This window comes from Lichenostomus cassidix, chromosome 1 (genome assembly GCF_008360975.1).
Source record: "Lichenostomus cassidix isolate B80296 chromosome 1, HeHo_3.0, whole genome shotgun sequence".
NCBI classification, from domain to species: domain Eukaryota; kingdom Metazoa; phylum Chordata; class Aves; order Passeriformes; family Meliphagidae; genus Lichenostomus; species Lichenostomus cassidix.
Window position 1 is genome coordinate 99,517,037 of NC_139479.1, and position 22,637 is coordinate 99,539,673.

The following is a 22,637-nucleotide window of genomic DNA, read 5'->3' on the forward strand; positions in this document are numbered from 1 at the left end:
CATACTATTCAGAGACTCATGTCTATCTTCAAGGCCATGATCTCTCTGATATACCCAGTATATCACCAACAAGTTTTGTCTCCACCAGCTCAGGTTCACATCTAAGGCAGGATGAGTTGCCTTCTGGAGGGGCCCCTCTCCAAACAGGGAACATTGCATGAACATCTGTATGTAAAGGACCAAGATGAACCGCAGAGCAGAATTTGTGATGATTAAATCATAGAATCATTTAGGTTGGACAAAACCTCTATGATCATTGAGTCCAACCAATAACTTAACACTGCCAAGTCCACCACTTTTCCCTTTCCCTTGAAATTCACTGGCGAGGACTTCTATTTGCAGTATGTTTAATGGACCTCTTAAATATGTGTATGATGTATATATTTATATAGCTAGCTTGGTGGTTTCCCTTCTAAGTTTGCCACTGATTATCAAGTGCCAGAAATGCCAAACTTCAGTCACCTGGGAATTTGTCAGTGCAGACCTACTCAGCCCCAGCAAGGATTGTAGCTTTTCCCTGATGGAAGTGTGGTTGGGGTTTGCAGTTACATGCAGCCCTGAGAGAGCTCCAACTTACACCACATCTGGTTCAAGGCAACCTGAGGGAAATGGTGGAATATAGATATGTTTTCCTGAAAACAGAAGATCAGAGTTAATACTTCCAGAATACTTCCAGAAGTTAATACTTGTTTAGGGCTCAATTTTAGCTCTGTTTCCATCCCATTTAACTCCTGAAGGACATGGATGTTACAGTAATAAACTTAAATGCACCCAGAAATGTGTTTGCTAATAAGCCAAACTAACCAAGATGGCTTGGGATGAACCTGAAAGCCAACACATTTAACAAGGAGAGAAGGAAATTTGTGTTAAAGTTGTGTTGCCAGGATTAGATGCCAGTTATTGATGCAGCCAGCTAGAAAGTTGTTTTATGGGAAGGAATAACTTTTATGACTACCCTAAGAAAGCCATGAAGATGCAAAGAGAGTTACACACCAGGCTTCTGCTGATCATTGTGGGTGCTCAGGGAAGAGCACAGCCCTGTAAGATGCATAGCAGCATTTATTCTTTTTTAACCTGGAAAAGTTGGTAATTGGACACTAGAAGAACCACCACTTTGGAGTGTTGTTCTTTTCTTCCATGGTAACATGTGCTGGTATTCATTAATCCCTTCTCAGATTTGACTGTGGTGCTCTCTCTGCACATACTACCACTGAGCTTTTGCACTATGGATTTTGGAGACCAGAGAAACAGACTTATCTATGTGCAACACTGGAATCAGTGGAGGCCCTTGGCATTAACTCTAAGTGAAAGCATATGTTTTGCAAATTTGGTGATTTTTCCCTAGGCCTCGCAGGGGATTTTCTCCATAATTAATTACATGACATTTAGCATAATCCTTCGAGAGCATGTGAGACAGATGCTGAATGCAAAACACTGATAACACCAACATCACTTCTTTTTTTTTTTTTTTCCAAAATGCCAGAGTTTTGGAGGATCCAGATTTCTTTTATCATGGAACTGATGGGTCATTTTTCACACTTCTTAATTCCTCAGCAAAAAACCTTCCCATAGGATTTACATATCCAGTTGACTTGGCATATGCCCCCAGAGCTTTGTGCAGACTCCCCTAGATAATGGAAAGAATTGCACTTTTCTAGTGGGTGTTTCTTCCCACCTAACTTAAATGCCCACTTTATGTGAAATAAATCACTCTTCATAGTTGCTCATCTTTCTCACCAGCTTTATCTAGGCACCTATTTACAGAAAGCTTCAATGAAGTCAGGTGAACACAGGCCACTGGACTAGGAGTTGAGAAGTGAATATTGACCTGAAGATTAATTTTTTTGTGTGTTTAATGCATTTTTGCATGTGCTCCTCTCCCCAGAGCTCTGTCCAAGACTCCCTCGTCTTTGGCTGTGAATCAAACCCAGCACTGCAAGCAGCTTGAAGGCCTGGTGGTTTCTCAGGTGCAGCTGTGCCGCAGCAACCTGGAGCTAATGCAGACAATAATTCAGGCAGCACGGGAAGTGATAAAGACCTGCCGTAAAACATTTTCAGACATGCGGTGGAACTGCTCTTCAATTGAGCTGGCTCCTAACTACCTGCTGGACTTAGAGAGAGGTAAACAGCCCTGCTGGCTCAGTTAGGACTGGAGTGAGTAGAGGCAGCCAGTGTGTGTGTTTGTGTGTGTGTATGTGTGTGTGCTGGAGACTGGAAGGGTCTTGCTCCTGGGAGGACATGGAGGGACTACAAAGCCTACTTATGTTGTTCTCTGAGACCGTGCTCATCATTAAGATGCCAGTCATTTCCAAGACCTGGTCTATCACAGCTCTTACAAAGCTGACCAGCATTCTGGTCTGCTATCCCACTGAGAGTCATGGGAGGAGCACAAGAGCACAAGGAGGCAGGAGAGTACAGGGAAGGGCTTCTCCACAGGCTCCAAGATCTGCTGATTGCACCACAATGAGCAAGTTGCCTAAATCCATGTAACTCCTTGCCCTGCCAGGATGTTGCCCTATGTTGAAGAGCTCACTTAGGAGATGTGCTCCAAGGTGGTGGTGCCATGGGATGTCTCATCTACAGTGAGTTGGTGTGTGGGCTGCTCTGTGGGACACAGACAGTGTGAGTCTCTTTTTGGGGAATGCTTATCTGGCCCAGGAGGCTAAGCTGAAGTTCTTGTCTCTTTCAGGCACAAGGGAGTCAGCATTTGTGTATGCCCTCTCTGCTGCTGTCATCAGCCACACCATTGCCAGAGCCTGTACCACCGGGGACCTCCCTGGCTGTTCCTGTGGTCCCATCCCAGGTGAGACACCTGGACCTGGGTATCGATGGGGAGGATGTGCAGACAACCTCAACTATGGTCTTATCATGGGGTCCAAATTTTCAGATGCTCCCATGAAGATGAAAAAATCAGGATCACAAGCCAATAAACTGATGCATCTGCACAACAGTGAAGTAGGGAGACAGGTAACAAATCCACGAGAGTTACTGTACTTGTACAATCATCTGTAGTGTTGGTCATTCTGTGAGGTTCAGTGTCTCTATCAGCTCATGAAAGGAGCAGGTTTCTCCCAGATTGCTTTGAACTCCTTTGGCCTGCTGAAAATTGTGGCTGTATAACTCACTCTGTGACTCAGGAAGTCCCAAATGCTATTATCAGCTCTGTTTAACCGTGGGTGGGATGTATCATTGCCACCTGTTGCACAGCCAAGGTTGGCTCTGGTTTGCTTACCCCAGGAGGTGTGGTGAGGATGGGTCCTGTCATGCTCTGCCAAGGGCATTGTGCAGGCGAAGTGCTGTGCAAGCATGGGGGATTATCATCAGCCAGACGCATCCAGCAGCAGCTGCCTCCAGCCATCCCTGCAGCCAGGAGGGAGGCCTTTTTTTCCTCTTTAAACTGCTGTGCTAATGATTATTCTCATATCTGGCACAAGCCGCTTTTAACAGCTTGCATCCAGTGGAGGGATAATGCTTACCATGTGCAGTGCCTGGTGAGCACCGAGGTGCAAATCCCTATAGCAGCCCTCCGTGCAGCTGAAGAAATGGATGGGAGGGCTATAAAACTGACCACTACATCCATCTTTGGGGCTCCAGTGGTTCCATAGACTGCTCCTACTGCCCAGCTTGGTCCTTCCAGGGCTGTGCACGCAAACAAAACTGGGAGCAAGTTAAGCTCATTGGTAGCTGGCTGTGTAGCTACAGGCTGAGTCCACCTTTGCAGAGCACAACCATGCTGAACTTTCCCTCACTTGGTTGCCTTTTTTCTACTATTTCTACACTCTTTGATTTGTTTGGTTGGAGTTTGGGGGTTTTTTAGAATTTAATTTTATTTTTTGTAATGTCTTGAGCTTTTGCTTCAATTGAAAAGGACAAATTTTTGTTTGGGACATTGCACTGCCATGGCTGGTGCATTTAGCCCTTCCTGGCAGCATCCTGCCATGTCCCACCAAAATGAGAATAGTGCAGAATCAAAGTAAAAGGCTATTTTGGCCCCATGACCAGCAGAAAGGCAGGGTGAGAGTGCCCTGACTTCAAAAAAGCCATGACATCTCTCTTACCAAAGCCCAAAGCTGCTGGAGGCTGCAAGTGACGTTAATAGTCTATTTATGGAATGTTTTGATTTTCATCACCTTAGGAATTTAGGGGGTGGAAATGCAGCCCAATACAGATATTTGAACAAAAGTCAAAGCACTCTTCTGTCTTCTGGCTGCAAAGGAGCCCTGGTGAAAATAGTCCTGGGTTGACAGTGATCATCAAGGAGCTGTAGGATCTCATTCCCTTTGTGAAGTAGCTACTCTAGACTGCCTATGCAGAAATGAGAACAGCAATACTTTTCTATAGCAATCCCTGCTAAGGAAGTGCCTTTATTAGCAAGCTTGTGGGATGTTTGGAGGTAAGAGAAAAGGTATCTCCTAACTCCTGCATTCCTTTTTGCAGGTCTTAAAAGCCTCTCTTGAAATGAAATGTAAGTGCCATGGAGTTTCTGGGTCATGCTCAATCAAGACCTGTTGGAAAGGCCTTCAAGAACTGCAAGACATTGCATTGGACCTCAAAAACAAATATTTATCTGCCACCAAGGTCGTTCACCGGCCCATGGGCACACGCAAATACCTTGTGCCAAAGGATATTGATATCAGGCCAGTTAAAGAGACAGAGCTGATTTACCTGCAGAGCTCACCCGATTTCTGCATGAAGAATGAAAAGGTGGGGTCACATGGGACTCAGGACAGGTGAGGACTTCTGCAGTGGGTGCTCACTACACTCTGATCCCAACAGGGGGAGAGGTGCAAGAGGGGAAGGAACATGTGTGAATAAGGGGCAGTTGGGGAGGTGGCACATACATACAGGTAAAGCACATCTCTAACATACAATATGGTCTACCAATGCCTAACCCTGTTAAATGGTGGCTGTGATGAAGACAAGGCTGCTGACTCATTTTCCATTACACAAGTAGGCACATTTCAAAGATGCATTTCAAAATGCATTTCAAAATTCCCTGGGCAGCTCACCTCCATGTAAAGATCAGGCAGCTGCTTTATACTGTGTTGAGTCTCAGTCATTTCTTTCAGTCACTGCTGATTAGAAGAGTTGTTACTCTAAGACTCCTCTAAGTAGGCAGTTGTTCACCCAGTCAGGACCAGTGTTCCTTGATTGCTTTTAAAAAGCCCCAAAAACTACAAAGATTATATTTAAATTTTTTTCTTCCTCTGCATTTTGAAGGTCCAGGTGTGCTTGTAGTGCTTATGAATCTGCAGAGGAATTTCTTTACTGCATTAGTATTAGGGATTTAAGGTCATTATGGTCAAGCCCAGCCTCCACTGGCTGGTCCCCTTTCACAGGCAGTAGACATGCCTGCCTATTCCCACTATCTATTTAATTTCCTCCAAGACAAACTAATTCAACATTTCAACAATCTGAGCATCTCTAGGTGGGCAGACCCATCAGATCTCTCTATAGCAGACCCATCAACAGCCAAATAATTGTGTGTTTCCAGAATTTTCCTAATTTTTGTTAGATGGCTGCAATGGCTGGATTTCAACCTGGCTCAATAGTCTTGCTGGCTTATCTTTCTTTTGATAGTTCTCATAATTCTTCTTTGCTTTTTCTCTTATTTCATGGTGGAAACTCAGACAAGTGGCAAGGAGCACGTGCCTGGCCTTTTTTGTGATGCCTTCCATTCAATGTAGTGGACATAGTGGTATTTGGACCATTGTGGTTCAATGGAGAGATTTTGCTGAAATGAAAAAGTAAATTACCAAAATGCATAAAAGATAAACAATATATGCCTGTGAGGATGTGGCAGCTGGGGACATGGGTTAATGGTGGGCTTGGCGGTGCTGCAGACTTGATGATTTTAGAGGGCTTTTCCAGCCTAAATGATTCTGTGATTCTGCATCAGCATTTAATTGGTGGAGCTGATCAGTAGATAAGACAGCTGAGTGAAACAAGTCCGTTCTTTTTGTCCCCTGATGTTTTATGACAGTTAATATCCTGTATCCTCTGACATCAGTGGCTGGACTGCTCTACAACAGCACTTACCTGACAGCTCTGTGGTGGGAACACACAGGCTGACCTTCATCATCAACCCAGCAGTGGAACAGTAATTATCAAGTGAAGATGTTTATGAGTCACTGAGAATAGCAGGAAAAAAGCATATAATGAAACTGGTTTCTGACGGAAAACATCATCTGAGTGGAAGTGAGGTTTTTGAGGATTTGTATGGATTTTGACATATTTGTTCCTCGAAAAGACCTCTTTGTTGTGCCTCTCTGTTTTGTACGGAAAAAAATTGGTGGTTATTTGGAAATTAGTTTTATAGGAACTGCATTAAATTAACAGGTTGTGCCAAAACAAACTGAAATAATTACAGATTTGCCAAGTAAAACATTTTCCATGAGCTGAAATCCTTTCAAGGGACAGGTAGTTGTGACTTCATCTAATCTTACTTTACAGCAGATTTCAACTTTTTATCCCATCTAGGGATGAAAAATATGTCAAGGTCCTGAATGATTTTTTTTCCTTCTGAGGAAAGGCAAATGTATATTGCAGGCATCCGTTTCTCCCGAGCTGGGCAATAGCTGTGATTGTGGACCTGCCAGATGAGGGTCCACAGGAAGTGAGATCGAGTGAGGATTTAGAAGACCAAGATATTAAGGCAGGAGGGGATGACTTTCAAAAGGAACCTGTCAAGAAATACTCTTCCTTCTCAAATGTGCAAGACAGTGATGGCCATGGGAGGGGAGGAGGATGTGATAGTACTGGGCTGAGCTGCAGGCATCACTCAGGCCAAGTTTCAAGGCTTGTTTTCATTACAATCCATCTGCAGCCTCTTGAAAAGATGCCTAGTGTCTCAAAATTGGCATGTGTAACACAAGGCATAGAAACACCTTTTCTGAACTAAATTAGTAGAGGAAATAAGTGTAAAATACACACAGTGTGTTTGAAGATTGCTTCCTGGGGGGAGCAGGGAAAGGGAGGGGATCTTCCCTAGTCTCCTTCCTCCATGGATGCATTTTTCTCTTTGCAATTTTTCTCTCATGAAGAGAGTGCCTAAATGCATTTTAAATGTGGTGGCTCTGCTGCAGGGCTGCAAAGATAATGCCTAATGGCAGGGATAAGGTAGAAGGAGCAAGAAAGGGATGCTTTTAGAGAAAGGGCATGGCAAAATGTGGTTCATGCTTACTCCAGAAAGACGTAAAAAGGCTCACATGGAAATAATTCAAACATTATTTTGTTTTATGAGTCAAGTCCTGGAGGCATTTGAACATTTTATCTTTGTGCACATCAAAGTTTTCTAGAGGTAGATCTTGCTGTTTCCTAGTAGTCTAGTTTTTAAGGCCTTTTATGGCAATGAAGTAAAATAGGGAGTTTTCTTTTCATGGTCCCTCATTTGGTCTGCTTGCTTTCCCACCACCTTCCTATTTCGTTTCTGACCTTTTTCTGGGTGCAGAGGTCAGTCCATGGGCTGTTACAGTGCAGTCCTGTATCTCCACAGCTCAGGAGACTTTGGTGTGGGCATCTTAAGCATCTTTCCAGCCCTGCTTTCTGTCTCCAAAGGGATTCAGATGGGAGAATATGCCATAAACAACCCTTTCCCCAGTTCCTTGGTTAAAATATTTGTATTGCTGCATTTTCGTGATAAAAAATGAGCAGTTTTGCAGCATATCCAGGAAAAGCCCTTTTCCTCCTACCTCACCCCCAGGTCAGGTGCTTGCTCATAGCTTGCTGGAAACAAAACAGAGGTTGATGGTTAAGTTGCAACACCTTGGATGTATTGGATTTCACTGTATGCTGTAGGGAACAATCCTGCACTGCCAGGTGGGTGGAATCTAATTGGTGATCCCTCTAATGTGAGGGATCATATTATGCAGACTTATTGCATGTTTTTCAGGCAGGAAAGGGAATTGAATTACCTTGTAGATGAACCATGTGAAAATCCACTTGGAAAATGTGCCCCCAGTTACTCAAAAGCCTTTTAGAGCTCTTTCCTGAAAGGATTTCAAAGCCTTCTTCAGAACAAGCCGGAAATGCTTTCTAAGACAGTTTGGACTTTCTTAGCTTGTTAAAACTTAGAAATGGTTTGGAAATCTGCATGCCTCCAAGTGCTTGGGGTGTATCCAGATTTCAAAGTCAGGGAACTAAAGTCAAACCTGAGATTTGAGGCCTCTTTGAAGTGCTCAAAACCTGATTAAGGAGCTGAGTTTTGCAACTGGTATCCAAGTGTCGTGCAAACAAGACTTGCTGCTACTGCATTGACTCCAGCCAAACTCCATGTGCCTATATACCACCATCATACTTTCATAACCCATTAAAAATGGTCTGGAGGAAAGTCTAAAGAAGCTGATCTGTGAAGCTCAAAGTACAACATTCAATAAAACAAATCAACCACTGGGAAAAAATGTAAATGTTCCTCTTGTCAGAGATTTCCTAATCGAAAGCACCTTTTTATCTCCTAACAAAGTAGTTCAGTTGCTCCTGCCTGAAAAATTCACTACTGTCTTTGAGTAAATGAAAAGTAATAACAGATTATAAAAATGAGATCTCTTTGGTGAGAAAAGAAGCAAAAATATGAATCTTCTTTATCAGTAGGGTGCAATTTATCACGTTTCAAAGTCTGTTTAAGGTTCCGTAATGAATCCAACGAAAGAGAAATTCTGCCATGCATGCAAAAGCATCCAGCCCCTGAAGCTTTGCAGAGATAAAATAACTGTTTATTACTGATCTTTCCCAGAGCAGCCTTTGAATCAAGCTGAATGTGGGAAGGAGCACTCTTAGGCTGCCGAAATTGGGCTGCAACAAAAAACATGCTGCAGCTTAGCCGGGTTGATCAGCCACCACTCCTCAACTGACTCACTGTGGCAAGGAATTTGTCCACTTTCTGGTGGCTGCTCCTTGCTCACATATCCTTTCTTTACTGCAATAGAGAATATTAGTCGCACATGTCTTAGACTGATATGCTTTCTTGGATATGAACATACATGAACTTGGCTGAGCATGCATCTGCTGCTCAATTTTCAGTGTTCAGTGGCAGCCCTTGATACCACTTCTTTCCTGCTACCTCAAAAATATGTTCTGCATTGTGTGAGAGTGTAGGGGTTGTTCACCTGGAGAAGAGAAAGCTCTGGGGAGAACTTAGAGCCCCTGTCAGTGCCTGAAGGGGCTCCAAGAGAGCTGGAGAGGGACTTTGGACAAGCGCCTGGAGCGACAGGACAAGGGGAAATGGCTTACCCCTGCGAGAGAACAGGGTTGTGGCTAGCACAGTTTTTCCCATGAGAGGTTTTCTTGTGTTTTGTAAATAAAGATAAAGTTTGGATGTTTTGGAACAGTGTCCCAGAACTTGGACAGTGCAGGCCTGGCCAATCAGGCCTGGGAGAAAGCTTCTGACTGACCAATCTGGGTGACTTTTGAAAACTCTATAAATGTGATGAAATCAAAACAATAAAAGTCATTCCTTCTTGCCACTAAAAACCGATGCATTCATTACTCTGCTAGCTGCTCAACAGCGACACAGGGTTAGATGAGATATTGTGAAGAAATTCTTCCCTGTGAGAGTAGTCACTGAAACAGGTTGTTTAGAAAAGTTGCAGCAGCCCCATCCCTGGAAGTGTTCAAGGCCATATTGGATGGGGCTTGGAAAAACATGGCCTAGTGGAAGGTATCCCTACTCACGGCATGGGGGTTGGAACTGGCTGATCTTGGACTACATTGTCCCTCTGTACTGAGCACTGGTGAGGCTGCACCTTGAGGACTATGTTAGTGTTGGTCCCCTTACTCCAAGGCAGATATTGAGGTGCTGGAGTGTGTCCAGAGAAGGGCTGTTGAGGAATCTGGGATATAAGTTCTATGAGGACTGACTGAGAGTACTAGCATTGTTGAGTCTGGGGAAGAGGCAGCTCAGGAGAGATCTTATCATGCTGTACAACTCCCTGAAAGGAGATTGTAGCCAGGCCGAGCTCCGCCTCTTCTCCCAGGAAACCAGCAACAGGGCAAAAGGAAATGGTTTCAAGTTGCATTGAGGGAGGTTCAGGTTCAAGATTAGAAAGATTTTCTTCAGTGACAGATTGGTTAAGTGTTGCAGTGAACTTAGCCCAGCTGAGCTTGAAAGCTGATATACCTGAAGAAGCCCCCTGGGTCTGAAGAGGGTTTTAGCTCAGGGTGACAGAAAAGTGTTCCCCTAGACACCTTGCAACTAGCCTCCTCAGTATGCATCAGGGGACAAGAGCGTTGGTTTTTGAAGTTCTCCTCTTCTTTATCCTTTTGGAGTTAATAGCTAGAAGGTTCTACTCTGTTCCTTCTACCCGCGGTTTATTATTGGTTTTCAAAGTTCTGTAACCTCCTCCCTTGTACCCCCATTCCCTGGCTTCCCTGTCAATCCTGTATCCTTTGCGTCCCGGTTGGTTCTCCCCTGCAAACTCCTCCCATCCAGCACTCTCTCTTAACCCCACGTTTGCTTCCGCTCTGCTCTCTGCGCCTTTGGATCCAGTCCCAGTCTGCTCCCCTCTGACCCATCCCGACTCCATGGACCCCGCACTGCCCCACTGCACCCTAATAAACCCTGGATTTCTAAAACACAGAGTCTGCATCTCCTGAATCACCTTGTCTCCTGTTCTTCTCTGTCGCGGACACAATCCGCTCCCATGTGCTCGTGGCGCCCTGGCTCCACCTGGTCTGGACTCGCGTGGGAGGTTCGCAGCGGCGACCCTCTTTCATGGGGTTTCTGGGGTCCTGCTGCTTTCCCCAGAGCGAGAAACCTCAGTTAAGCATTGAAACAGGCTGTCCAGGGAAGTCACTAGTGTTTTTTAAAAATGGTGTTTAAAAAATGATTGAACATGGCACTTTGTGATATGGTTTAGTGGTGGTTTGGTGGTATTTAATCCAGGGTTGGACTTGATCTTGGAGGTTTTTCCTGACCCTTATTATTCTATTCTATTCTATTCTATTCTATTCTATTCTATTCTATTCTATTCTATTCTATTCTTCTATTCTAATTATCTTCAAGGTTCCTTTCCAACCCAAACCACTCTGTGATTCTTTGATTATATAGGCAATGAAATTTCTTAGCAGAAGCACTAACATGTAGCTGGGGAAGAGCAGTAGTTTTGGGTAGACAACAGCATTTGATGTTTGGTTTGTGTTACAGACTCTTTTAGTTTCTATTAGTGAGGGTACAGGATAATATGAGCTTTGACTTTGAATAAGTTATAATGTGCTCAATGATACAGTCTTTTTTGGAACAGTTATCAAAAGCACTGCCCTTCTTTTAATGAGATCCGACAAATTCTGAGTAACAAATAGCAAATAATACTTTTGTGAGTGTCTCAGAAGAACCGGAGGAAACCTGCTCTAGCTAAAGATGTCCTTGTGCACAGCAGGTGGGCAGGTGGACTAGATGGCCTTTAAAGTTTCCTTCCTTTTAACCCAAACTATTCTGTGCTTTTTAGAAAGTCAGAAAAACAATAGTTTTCTGTTCGTCCCACCTTATTTAGGTGTTACTCCTACTTTCCCTGGGCAACATGCTTGCAGCTGGTGCTCATTTCAGTAGTTGAGCCAGCTATGCTTTTTTTCATTATTTTACTTAATGAGTGGGGAAGATTAAATTCTTCCTACTTTGAGAGACCTGGATTTGAGGATAATGTTTCCTGAATGGGTTTGTGAATAATAAATTTATTTGTGAAAGAATAATTTCACACAGTAAAATTGCAATGAATAATAAATCTAGCTCTCTTAAACGTATTTAGTCCCTCTGCATCTAAATGGCATTGGGATTAGAGAAAATTGGGACTGGGAATGATTTTCCATGGACCCTGATCTTTTCAGGAGCAAGATTGAACTGAGACCAGTTAGATTGTTACTGAAGATGTTTCTCTACTCTGCTCTTAAAAATAGTTTCCCTAAACAACCTGTTTCAGGGTTTTACTATTTTCAGTGTTACGCTTTTCTTAATTGAAATTTAAACTAAACATAATCCAAAATAAAACTAATAATTTCTTGTCCTCTTTCCTCAGCATATAAAGAACATTTTTCTCTCCTTGTAGCAATAATCTTTTATAGAGGGGAAGACATTTATTCTTACATACTTCTCTAAATTAGTTCTTTCATTGTTTTCTACTTTCTGAACTGCTCCTCTGGCTCCCTGGGGAACATTCCCGCATTTAGCTGGATCTTTCTCAAAGTGTGTTGCTTACTTTGCATTTTAATCCACTGTCACAAAATGTCCTCAACTCCTTCTCCCCTAGAATTATCCCCAGATTTTTAAGTCACTCTCACCTCCTCATTAATGAAATACAGGCTGGTTCCAGGATCCCCCTTGACATCTCCTCGCTGACATATGCTATTGATAAGTTTTTCTCATACAGTTGTTTAGTGTCGGTCTCCAGTCATTCCTTGGGAATGAGAATGCAATTTAAAAGTAGTTAAGATTCTGCCCTTAAAATTTTATATGAAGCTGTGGACTTTGATGTATTTTTAGGAATGTCCATTGTATTACATAACTCCTGAGGGATATAAATTATTTTTCTTTTTCTTTCTTTTATATACTGCTGCATTACTTGACATTACTGGAGCAAGGGGCACCAAAGAAATATATAGGAATTTAATTTAAAAGATAAAAAATATTGTTTGGCAGTACTGTATTCTGGGATTTGGGAGTGCTGGAGTTCATGAAGGCAGATGGTTTCCCTGTGGTCAGAAAGAGCTGAGGGAATCATACCGCCAAGGGGATGAGATGTCAAGGAAGGAACATCTTTTCTATCATCCCTAATGCAACAGCTCAGGTGCTGGTAACATACAAGGAAAAAGACTACAGAAAGCACTCAGATTTCTGTTCTGCTCCTGTAACAGCATCTCCTTCATCCATTGGGAGATGCATTGGTCCAGGAAGGCAGTTGCTGTGCCCCAGAATAACTTCTTTATTGTCTTCATTAAAAATCCTTATCAATAGTACTGATGGAGTGAGATTCCAGTGGATGTCTCATCCCTGTCATCATATGTCATAATTGTGGGTGACAGTACAAAGTTGGCCTCAATTTGGATCCCAAGTGCCAGCTGTGCAACTAGAAAAATATTTATATTTCTATCTGCTGATGGAACAGAGTAAATTGGGATCCACAGTGAAATTGTGTGACATTGCTAAGTTGGACTTCATGAATCTCAGAGGTCTCTTCCAACCAAAATAATTCTGTGATCTCCCCAAAGCTTTTAAAATTAAAATCCTCACTCTCCATCTGGAGGAAGACTCATAGAAGTTCTGGGATGTCCTTTACCACCGTTGCTGAGGAGCCACCCCCATGATGAGGCTGTATGTTGTATTGCAGTGCTTCTGCAAATGAGGGCTGGAAAGGGGAGATTTTGGACTGCATATTGAGTGGGATTTGTCCAGTCAGCAGTAATGACCTTCTCCCTTCTTAAAGGAGAAAAAAGTGCTCTGACAATGTGAAAGCCTGTTCCTGAGCCAGAACTTTGCCTGGGATTATGGCCAAAGCATCATTTCTCAACAGTCTTCCAAGTTATTCTAGAGGTTACAGTGTTGTGTTAAGATGCAATCACTTGCCTCCATGTTTTCTCTCTGAGGCTCAGGAGGAGGGCACTTCTCTGAGTTGCTGGAATTGGGCTGGATCAGTCCCAAAATAAATGAGATTGAACTTAACCCATCAGCAAGGAACCTGGTGAGATCACAGCCATAGGCTCTGGAAGCAGATGCTCAGGGCAGCTTCTGTGGGTAAACTCTGGTCTTTGGGCTCTTTTGTCTTCCCCCACTGGCTGTGAAACTACCTGCTTCATCTTCTTTAACAAAAAATGAATACAATTCATATCCAGCCTATGCTTTAAAACAGAAAACAAAATCTCTGCTTAGTGGCATTGTCAGGAAAGTTTTCTAGAAGGCCATATAGTAAACATATATGTGGTCAAAAGCTTTGCTTTGGCTATTCAACCCATCAATTCAGAATGTCCCTGTTTACTGATACCAAACTGAGGGAAGCTTGAGATTTTTTTAATAAGATTTTGGAGTTTTCCTTTCTTTGTTTCAGGCTGTGGGGAATGGGCAAGGTAAATGGAAAGGCATTTCTCCCACTAGATTCACTTTTTGTTTTGCAAACCACAGGTGTGGATGGAGGGAAAGGGGGAATCCCAGGTCCCAATACAGCAGGTAGATGAGTTTTGCTCTCTGTTTGAATGGGGTAAATATCATTTTTGTGTGCTCTGTATGTTTGGGGAGTGAAACATACACCTTAGTGGTGAGCTTGAGTCAGAGTGGACCTGTTCCTTTTCTTGGCCACTTTAGTGAGCTATCAGCATGAAGTGACATGGATGCACTGCACATCCCTCACCATGCTTCTGCAGACTCCCCATCCTCCCCAGGTGAACCTCTGGGCAACAACCTCTCCATTCACTAGCAAACCGGAATAAAGTTGACAAATACCCTCCCCTCTTCTAATATCAACACGCCTGTACTTGAACCTTTGCTCTGAGTATTTTATGCATTTACTAATACATTTACGAGGAGTCATTTGGAGGTTTCCTTGTGGAGGGGCCCTAACTCACAGGGGCACTAACAAGGCCTTTGGTTCAGCATTACGCAAACCAGCTCAGTGTGGCTGCAGACTTTGGCTTCAGTAGAGTCTTTCAAAGGTTTGTAAATATTTACACACACTCCCAAATAAGAGTGAGTTGGGGGGTGGCCTTTAAACACTGAATGTAGACAGGAATGTGAGTCAGAATAACAAACAGAAGGCAGAAAAAAACTAAGGAAGAGCAAGAACAAAATTTCAACACTTCCTTAATCCCATAACTTCTCCTAAAGCATTACCTTGTAAGCAATTCCTATAAATATAATGGATTAGTGTTCATCTATTAAAAACTGCTTAGCTCAAGGGTCCAACTCATGCTCCTCTCACCTTTTCCTGCCCCAAAGCAGCCTTAGAGCGTTTCTGTCCAAAACAGCAACACAGAACAAGATTTAGGAGAGATGTCAGCAATTACCCCACACAATAAACCACCTTTCTTGAAGTAGTTTCAGAACTCCATCAAGTTCACATCCCCATGGTGTTTAATATTGTCCCAGATTAGTGATAAAATTCTCCAGGTGAGGAGCGCTCCGAACAAACGCCTCCTCCGAGAGCCAAGGGCTCTGACACCCCCTCCCCCACCCACAACAGAATTTCCTAGATGGAAGTGAAGAAAAAACTATTTATTTAACAAACCCATGCAGAGTGCCCCGCAAGGCACTGCAGAAGGGGAGAACAGGGGAAAAGAAGCTATTAAACCTGACTAAAAAGCTGGTAAATTTCAGTGTCCCCTTTCCTCAGATGTAGCCTCTCCTCTCCAGGCCCCCTTGGGGAGAGCGGGGCGAGGCCGCCCCAGCAGCTCCCCGGAAGCTCCGCTGTCCTCCATGCACTCCTGGGCCCTCCAGGAGACAAAGCAGATCGAAGAAAAGAGTCCAAACGAAGAAAAATGATGAAAAAAACCCCAAAAAGATAAACAGAGCTGGCCACCTCGACAGCCTTCGCAGCACGCAGTCTCCCGAGAGAGAGAGAGAGTATTCCTTCTCCCCCTCCTCACTGCCCCGCAGCGAGGCTTAGGGAAAAAGTTTTCAAAACAACCCGCGCTTCTCTTGGCTGCCGAGTGTAGTTAAAGTCACTTTTCTGGGCATTTTCTGGGCATATAAGCCAACAATGGAATACAGGGTTATCGTAACATCACTCCAAGACAGATACGTACCAAAAAAGTGCAAGCATCTGGCCAAACATGAACATTTCCACCCTGGGTTATCTTTACAATCTACGGAGAAATGGTGTCTCTGGGACATGGTTCATCTCATCCAAAAGTCAATGCCTGGTGCACTTTCATGTCCAGTGACCCAGCTTGGTACAGTTCAGAAAATGGGATAGATGATTTTGGAGGACAGCTATGAAATGGAGATCAATGGATCAATGAAAGGGATTCCTCAATTCATGAGTGACTTCTGAAAACCCCAAGCCATTCACTGGCAAGGAGACAAAATGAGGGAACCCAACACAATAGCTGACTTATCCCATTGAGTCTAGCTTTAATTAAAAGCAGAAGCAAAACAAGCAGTGAAAGTCTGTGTGATATTTGGTGACTTGTCATCCTACCCTGTGCTCCTGTCATGAGTACTGTTCCTTGGTCAGGACTTGGGGTGTATTGGGGCCAACCACCCAGCTGCTCATGCCATGCTGGGAGTCAATCAAAGAGGAAAAAGTACACAGTCCAGCCCTGCTTGTATTGGTTGTGATTTCCCTGATAGGGTCAGTGCTGCATAGTGACTGTAACAGCCTGTTCAGGATTTTTCCCAGCCTGGGATCCTTGGCATGGAGCCTGTTCAAATACTAGCTGGCTGCAGGGTTCCTCCTCCGCCCTTTTCAGGTTAGGCAGTGGTGGACAAACACCAGTGCTTGTTCTTTATGGTGTCATCTTCTTCCAGCTCCTTTCAGACTGTTTTGGAGCTTGCCAGGGATCACAAATTACTTGGAATGATTAGGTGGAGGTATCCCAGTAGCTTTACTTGTCTCCCTGTGTGGGAGCAGCCTGGCCCAGCTGACAGGCAGCCTGAATGCTGCCAAGCCCAAACTGAAGAGTCAGAACTGGAGTTTAATGTTATTTTGGGTGTCATAGTAGGTCATGTGAGTGCAGCCCAGGGATTCCCCTGACACTCTTGCAGGTGTAGAGGGCTGTTGACTGGGTGCTTGCTGTGCTGGCTTCACCTAGTGCATTGCAGAGCTGTCAGGCCCAGAAGGACTGCAGGGCAGTGGTTTGGGAAGCCCTGCAGGAATTTTCACTCACTCACAGCATTTTTCCTCTTCCAGACAATGCAACAAGACTTCCAATGGGAGCGACAGCTGTGACTTGATGTGCTGTGGCAGAGGCTACAATCCCTACATGGACAAAGTGGTGGAGCGTTGCCACTGCAAATACCACTGGTGCTGCTACGTGACATGTAAAAAGTGTGAGAGGACTGTCGAGAGATATGTGTGCAAATGAAAACCCTCCTCTGCCTACCTGGGAGCTGAAATGGCAGCAGCACCCCAGCACTATTCAGAGAAAACATTTCCTTGACTAGATGTCATTTATTTTGTAAAGACACAGACTTGAGGAAAGATGGTAGGAGGAAAAGCAACAATCACACCAGTAAATAAGAACGTAAAAAAACTCCCCAAAAAGCAACAAACCCACAAATGTTTCCCCCCAAAAATAAAGTGCTCTCTGAGAAGACAAAACCTCATTTGGGATGGTATCTTCTTCCAAAATATTTCCTATGGTTGCCAATGATGTCCAGCCATCAAGTGCCTTAGTATTCTGAGAAACAAATATAGAAACTTTCCCTGGGGGAAGATAAGCAGCCTTTGTTTGACAATAACTATGACTCATACCTGCCTATGCCTTCTATCACAGGTACTGAGTCTCCATTAGGACCATCCCACAAGGGAAAATGCTACAATTTTTCAGCAATAACTGCCTTTTCTGCCAAAGACATAATTTTTTCACAGGGAATCATCCCCTCTGAATGATAAAAGTGGAAAGATTTCAGGTCAATCCCCTGAAATGAACAACTAATTTTAATCTTTCTTTTACACAGGTCTGTGACTTTGAATTTATTGCTGAAGGAAAATATGTCCTTGATTTGTCCAGGCTGGACAAAATTCAGCCATGAAAAAATTTCCTGGAATCCTAGTGAGAGTAGGGCAGACTGAGAAGGACTTTATGGGGTCCACAAGACAGTGGTGGAGCCATTAGGATAAAATAACAAAGTAAAGTCAAAGTCCAGTGGGATGAGAAAGTAAAGAAAAAAAGCAAGCTTCTGCTCTCAATCTCTTTGCCCTTTGGATGTGATACTCTTAGTCACTGACATTCTTCCACACTGGCTCATCAAGTCCTTGGGGAAATATGCCACTGGCTCTTTTTCCCCCACAACCCTACTGGTCCAATCCCAGGAAACTGCAGAGAGCAGAGAAGTCCTGGCTGTAGGGAGTGCAGCCATGGAAGGCAGCAGCTATTCACAGCAGGAAAGAATGGGAATGTGTCAGTTCTTCATGTGGCTCTGCCCTGACACAGCAGAGAGTCACTGTCTGTGGCTGTACATATTTTCTTTTTTTATGCGGATATACAGAAATATTTATATCTTGTGCTTTTGTCTACTTTACTTTCTACATAAATATAACCTTATATTATAAACAAGCATTAACAATAGCATTAAATAAATGCTGAAGTTACTGGTGCAATAGCATAATGTTCAAATTATTATGTTTCACTCTCCTACTTGGAAAGCAACTCTGATTTTCCTCCCAAGGATGGGAAAAGAGCATGGTTCAAGGCACTCACTGGCATAGGATAGATAAGTTCCTTTATTCCCTGCCTCCCCAGTCTCTTCATTTTGAGCAGAATTATCCAAGATACATTCAGTACAATGAAACAAAACACTTAGAGAAGTGTCACCATCGCTGTTTCGGCTGTTTTTATCAGCAATCCCTCTCATTGGTAAAATTTCCCAGTGCCCCTAAGGAGCTTAATAACAAACATGACTAATAACTCTCATGTCATGGGTGGTTTGGTTCTGGCTCCTGCACATGGAGAGGAGTTGCTGTGCAGGGGAGGTTTTAGCTTAACTCTTGGTTCACTTCTTTGCTTTTTTTTTTCTTTTGCAATGGTCATCCAGCCCTCTGTACCGATTATGAAGAGTAATATTGGAGAAGGATGCAGCTCCAGGAACAAAAGGCAGGAGAGCCTCTGATGTCTTTCAGATCATTCTTGGGCACCTGATCCCCATGCAAAACACTGTAAGCAGCCAAAAAATCACTCCTACACAAATGTGAAGGGACTCTGGCACTTTCCTAGAGGGAAATATATGTCAGTAACACCTCAATCTTTCTCCAAATCCTCTTTTTTTTCCCCACTCAGCCACTTCCTAGGGGGCAACTGCATCTGACGTGTGTGAGCAGCCCTGGGGAGTTGGAGGAGAAAATCATCATGTCTTATAAGAGCAAAATTAGTGATATTTTGTTCTCTTCAGCTACTTTGCTTTGCTGTGATGGGTTTGGTCTCCTTGCCTCCTTCCCTCCCCCAGTCATGAGAAGGCAGAAAGAAGCCTTTGGTAGTTTGTCAGTGGTTTGTGTTATTGTCACCCCATAAAAGCTGGCGGACTAAAATGTCTCTGCAGTGTGGTGTGATGAGTGGTGGGTGTCTTTAGGCTGACATGCAGACAGGCTGGTGGCAGAAATCCCACTGCTCTCCAATGCCAGAATTTGGTTTCATTTGATATGTAAAGAAAATGTCTATTCTCATTATTTTAAGGAATTTTATTTTTATTTCCAGTTTCTGATGAAGCCAACAATGCATGGATGTTCTGACTGAAGAAAAATTTGAGCATTTCAATGCTATTCTTTAATGATCCACTTTCTTTCTCCCTTGCTGATGTCATGAGTCTTTCTGCTTGGTGAAAAGATAGTGAAAAGGAAGAAATATTCTATAGGTACATCGTTTTCAGCTGCATTTTACTCCTCCCGTGTCAGACCTGTGATCCTTGTCTTGCTTTCTACTGTCAGAAGAAATGATCACCTGTCATTAAAAGAAGTGAGTAAACCAATTAGGCATCTGCAGGTCCATCAGGTGTGAAATAAACCCGCAGCAGAACTTTACCACAGTGGTACCTCATGCTTTGTCGCCTCATGCCACAGATGTTTACTGAAGATGCTGACTTGGAATGGCTGAATTGTTTGGAGTTTTGCAGTTTGGGGCATCCAGGTTCAAAATCTCTGCTGGCTCCTCTAGATAATCCATCATGGGCTTCATCTGAATTTTGCTTCTTTTGAGAAAAGAGTCTGTGTGGCCCCAGCCCATGTCTTAGATGATTAGTCTATGAATTAACAGTGGTACACTGCTTTTGCCATAACTTCTGCCTTTCAGGGCCCTTTTCTTCTCTGGAGCAGCTGCATACTGTATTAGCAGTGTGCCTAGGGTGATGTGCCTTCCCAAGGTGAGTGTCATGCACAGGGCAAGGTCTGATAAATTGCAGCCTCCCTTGTTACACAGCCCTGCTTCACCCAGCAAATTAGGGTCATCTCATCAGTTTGATGGCTTGGGCCTGAAATAAGGTAGGTTTAGATTAGATGTCAGGAAGAAATTCCTCCTTGTGAGGGTGGTGAGGCCCTGGCACAAGTTGCCCAGAGAAGCTGTGACTGCCCCATCCCTGGAAGTGTCCAAGGCCAGGTTGGATGTGGCTTGGAGCAACCTGGTCTAGTGGAAGGTGTTCCTGCCCATGGCAGAGGGGTGCAGTAAGATGACCTTTAAGGTTCCTTCCACCCCAAACCATTGTGATTCTGTGGTCTCCCTCTTGATGCTCTGGCATTGCCTGATTTTTCAGAAAATATTTTTCTATGAGCAGTAGACAGTGCTTTCTGCTTTCTTTTCCTTTTAATAGAAACTAGGAATAAAGCGAGTACCTGTAACACAGGGCCATACTGGTGGAACAATTCATGATGCATCTTTCGCCTTGCAACCTGTCTGTGATGCTTCACTCCTTGCATCAGCAGCAAAGCACAGAGAGGCCAGAAGAAAAAAGTGTCCCTTCTTTCAATTTCAACTCTTGATGCAACAGGGACCCAAAATAGAACTGCCAGGTTATTTTTGTAGTCTTGAGGAATGTGTCCCTGCCAATGGCAGGGGGTTGGAACTGGATGACCTTCAAGGTCCATTCCAACCCAGACCATTCTATGATTCTATAATTTTCTGTGCATGCGTGGTCTCCAAGATATTTGGGAGAACATTTGTCATAAACCAGTTTTGCATGAAGAATATATTATTCCTTCCCTTCCCCAGGCCTTCAGAAACCGGTTTTCAAGGCTTTGCTCTGAAAAACTTGAGATCTTTCAGCTACTGAAGAAAATGGCTTTAATTACTGTGAATGTCTTTGTCAGGTGATGCTGTAGTTCCCTTTCTTATAACATGTCTTACCACATCCCAACGGCTGATATAATTTGGCCCAGCTCCATGTCCTACTACACATTACAGTTGATTTACACTAGCTGGGAAAATACATCTGATTTATTCCCACAAATAGTATTATTTCAAAGTCTTACACTATTACCCCTGAGGGAAGGAGCCAAGCTATCTTGAATAGTATTGCGTTGGTGGGTTTGTATCATTTATTAATTTGAAAAAAAATCCATGATTTAATAAAACAGTTTGGACTAAATGCTATTTCCAAATCTGAGGTTTTAAACCCTTTATACATCTGGCTGGCTTTGTATGTTTTCCCCCATCCTTATCCCCTTCCAGTTTTATAACATTTAGGTTTCTCCATAAGGTAGGCAAATGTCATTAATTATAAAAATCTCCCATCTGATTGTGTATTTTATTCGACAAAAATAGAATCATATTAAATCATATTAATCATATGAAAGCAGGCAGCCCACAGTATTTCATGTGCAGATAGAAAAGCCCTTGGTGAGGGGAAGGGGAGTAAGGGAAGAAGGCAAAAATCTGAATACAATTAAGAGTGTCTCTGTCAGGAAAGTGATAAAAGAGTCCCTGACGGACCATCCCTTTTATTGCTAGAAAATGGATCCCAGTAGACAGCCATTATCATCCTCCAAGTGAGCTAGACTTGTGCTGCCCAGCTCTGGGCTACCTGCTTGGGGAAGATCCTGGGAGGAGGCTCAGGAGGTATTTGGGAATGTGGAGAACAGGAGGAAAATTCAGCCCTGGGATGGATTGCTGTTAGACCTCCATCCTGTGACAAAGGATTTGCCTTTCCCTTTGTCAGACGGGGGGTTGTGAAACACCATTCCTTTGCTCCAAAGAGCAGATCAGAGCTATCACAGGCACGACTTTCTCATCTGCAAGGGCGATGAAGAAGAAAAGAAGATTTGGGAGAAGGGGGAGAAAGAACACGAAACTTAAAATCCACCTGAGATTAATAACTTTAACATGTACAACATGTTTTGTTTTGTTTTGTTTTGTTTTGTTTTCCTCTCAGGACCAGTTTCATCAGTCATACAGAGTTTGATTAAATATGTAAGCAGAGTATGGTTTATTCATCTAAAGCACAAATTACCCTCTGTTCCTGGAAGCAGCACTGGCTATGTTTTCTAATTGTAAGAGGAACAATAATATAAAAAATATTAATAATAGTACACACTGTGGATTGGTTTTATTTTCTCTTTTGTTAAAAGCAAGTGGACAGTATTCTGTCTGTATTGTAAAAATAAAATGAGTTTTAAATTTTAAAGATCCTTTCAGGGCTGTGTGGAAAGTTTTTGGGTATTTTTTCTCTTAAGTGGAATTTTTCAAGCTATTTACCAGAACCACATGGGCTTGAAATTTCTGTTAAGGCAGAAGAGGGTATCAAAACTGCAGGAGCTGGGATGTAAAGGGACATGCTGCCAGGACTACAGAGCTGTCTTGGGGTGATTTTATGATGATATATTATTCCCTTATCATCTGCTCTATGCCCAGAAATGGTCACTGTAACTTTAGGGTGGGTCTGGGGGAGCGGGGAGCCTTGGTGCTTTTGCGCGGGCTTTTTTGAAGCCTCACTCTCAGGCATCCGTGATGCTGTGTGGACTTCTTTCCTGGTTTTTACTTAGTTATCCTGACTTCTTGTTAGCTTATGCAAGAAGGCTTCC

At 43.3% G+C, this 22,637-nt stretch overlaps 1 protein-coding gene across 6 annotated transcripts in view; it reads left to right on the forward strand.

Moving 5' to 3' along the window:
• Positions 1 to 22,245, forward strand: part of WNT11 (Wnt family member 11) — a 32,925-nt gene extending 10,680 nt beyond the window's left edge. For 3 of the 6 annotated variants that reach the window (XM_085074357.1, XM_085074347.1, XM_085074366.1), the window contains exons 3-6: positions 1,886 to 2,121; positions 2,690 to 2,967; positions 4,438 to 4,730; positions 16,824 to 22,245. In XM_085074357.1, coding sequence (XP_084930483.1) covers positions 1,886 to 2,121; positions 2,690 to 2,967; positions 4,438 to 4,730; positions 16,824 to 16,998 — 982 coding nt within the window. In that variant the 3' untranslated portion in view covers positions 16,999 to 22,245. Of the gene's footprint in view, positions 1 to 1,885; positions 2,122 to 2,689; positions 2,968 to 4,437; positions 4,731 to 5,983; positions 9,254 to 16,823 lie in introns of those variants that run through there. The other 3 variants (XM_085074375.1, XM_085074380.1, XM_085074388.1) reach the window with 3 other exon arrangements.
• Positions 22,246 to 22,637: the final 392 nt, after the last annotated feature.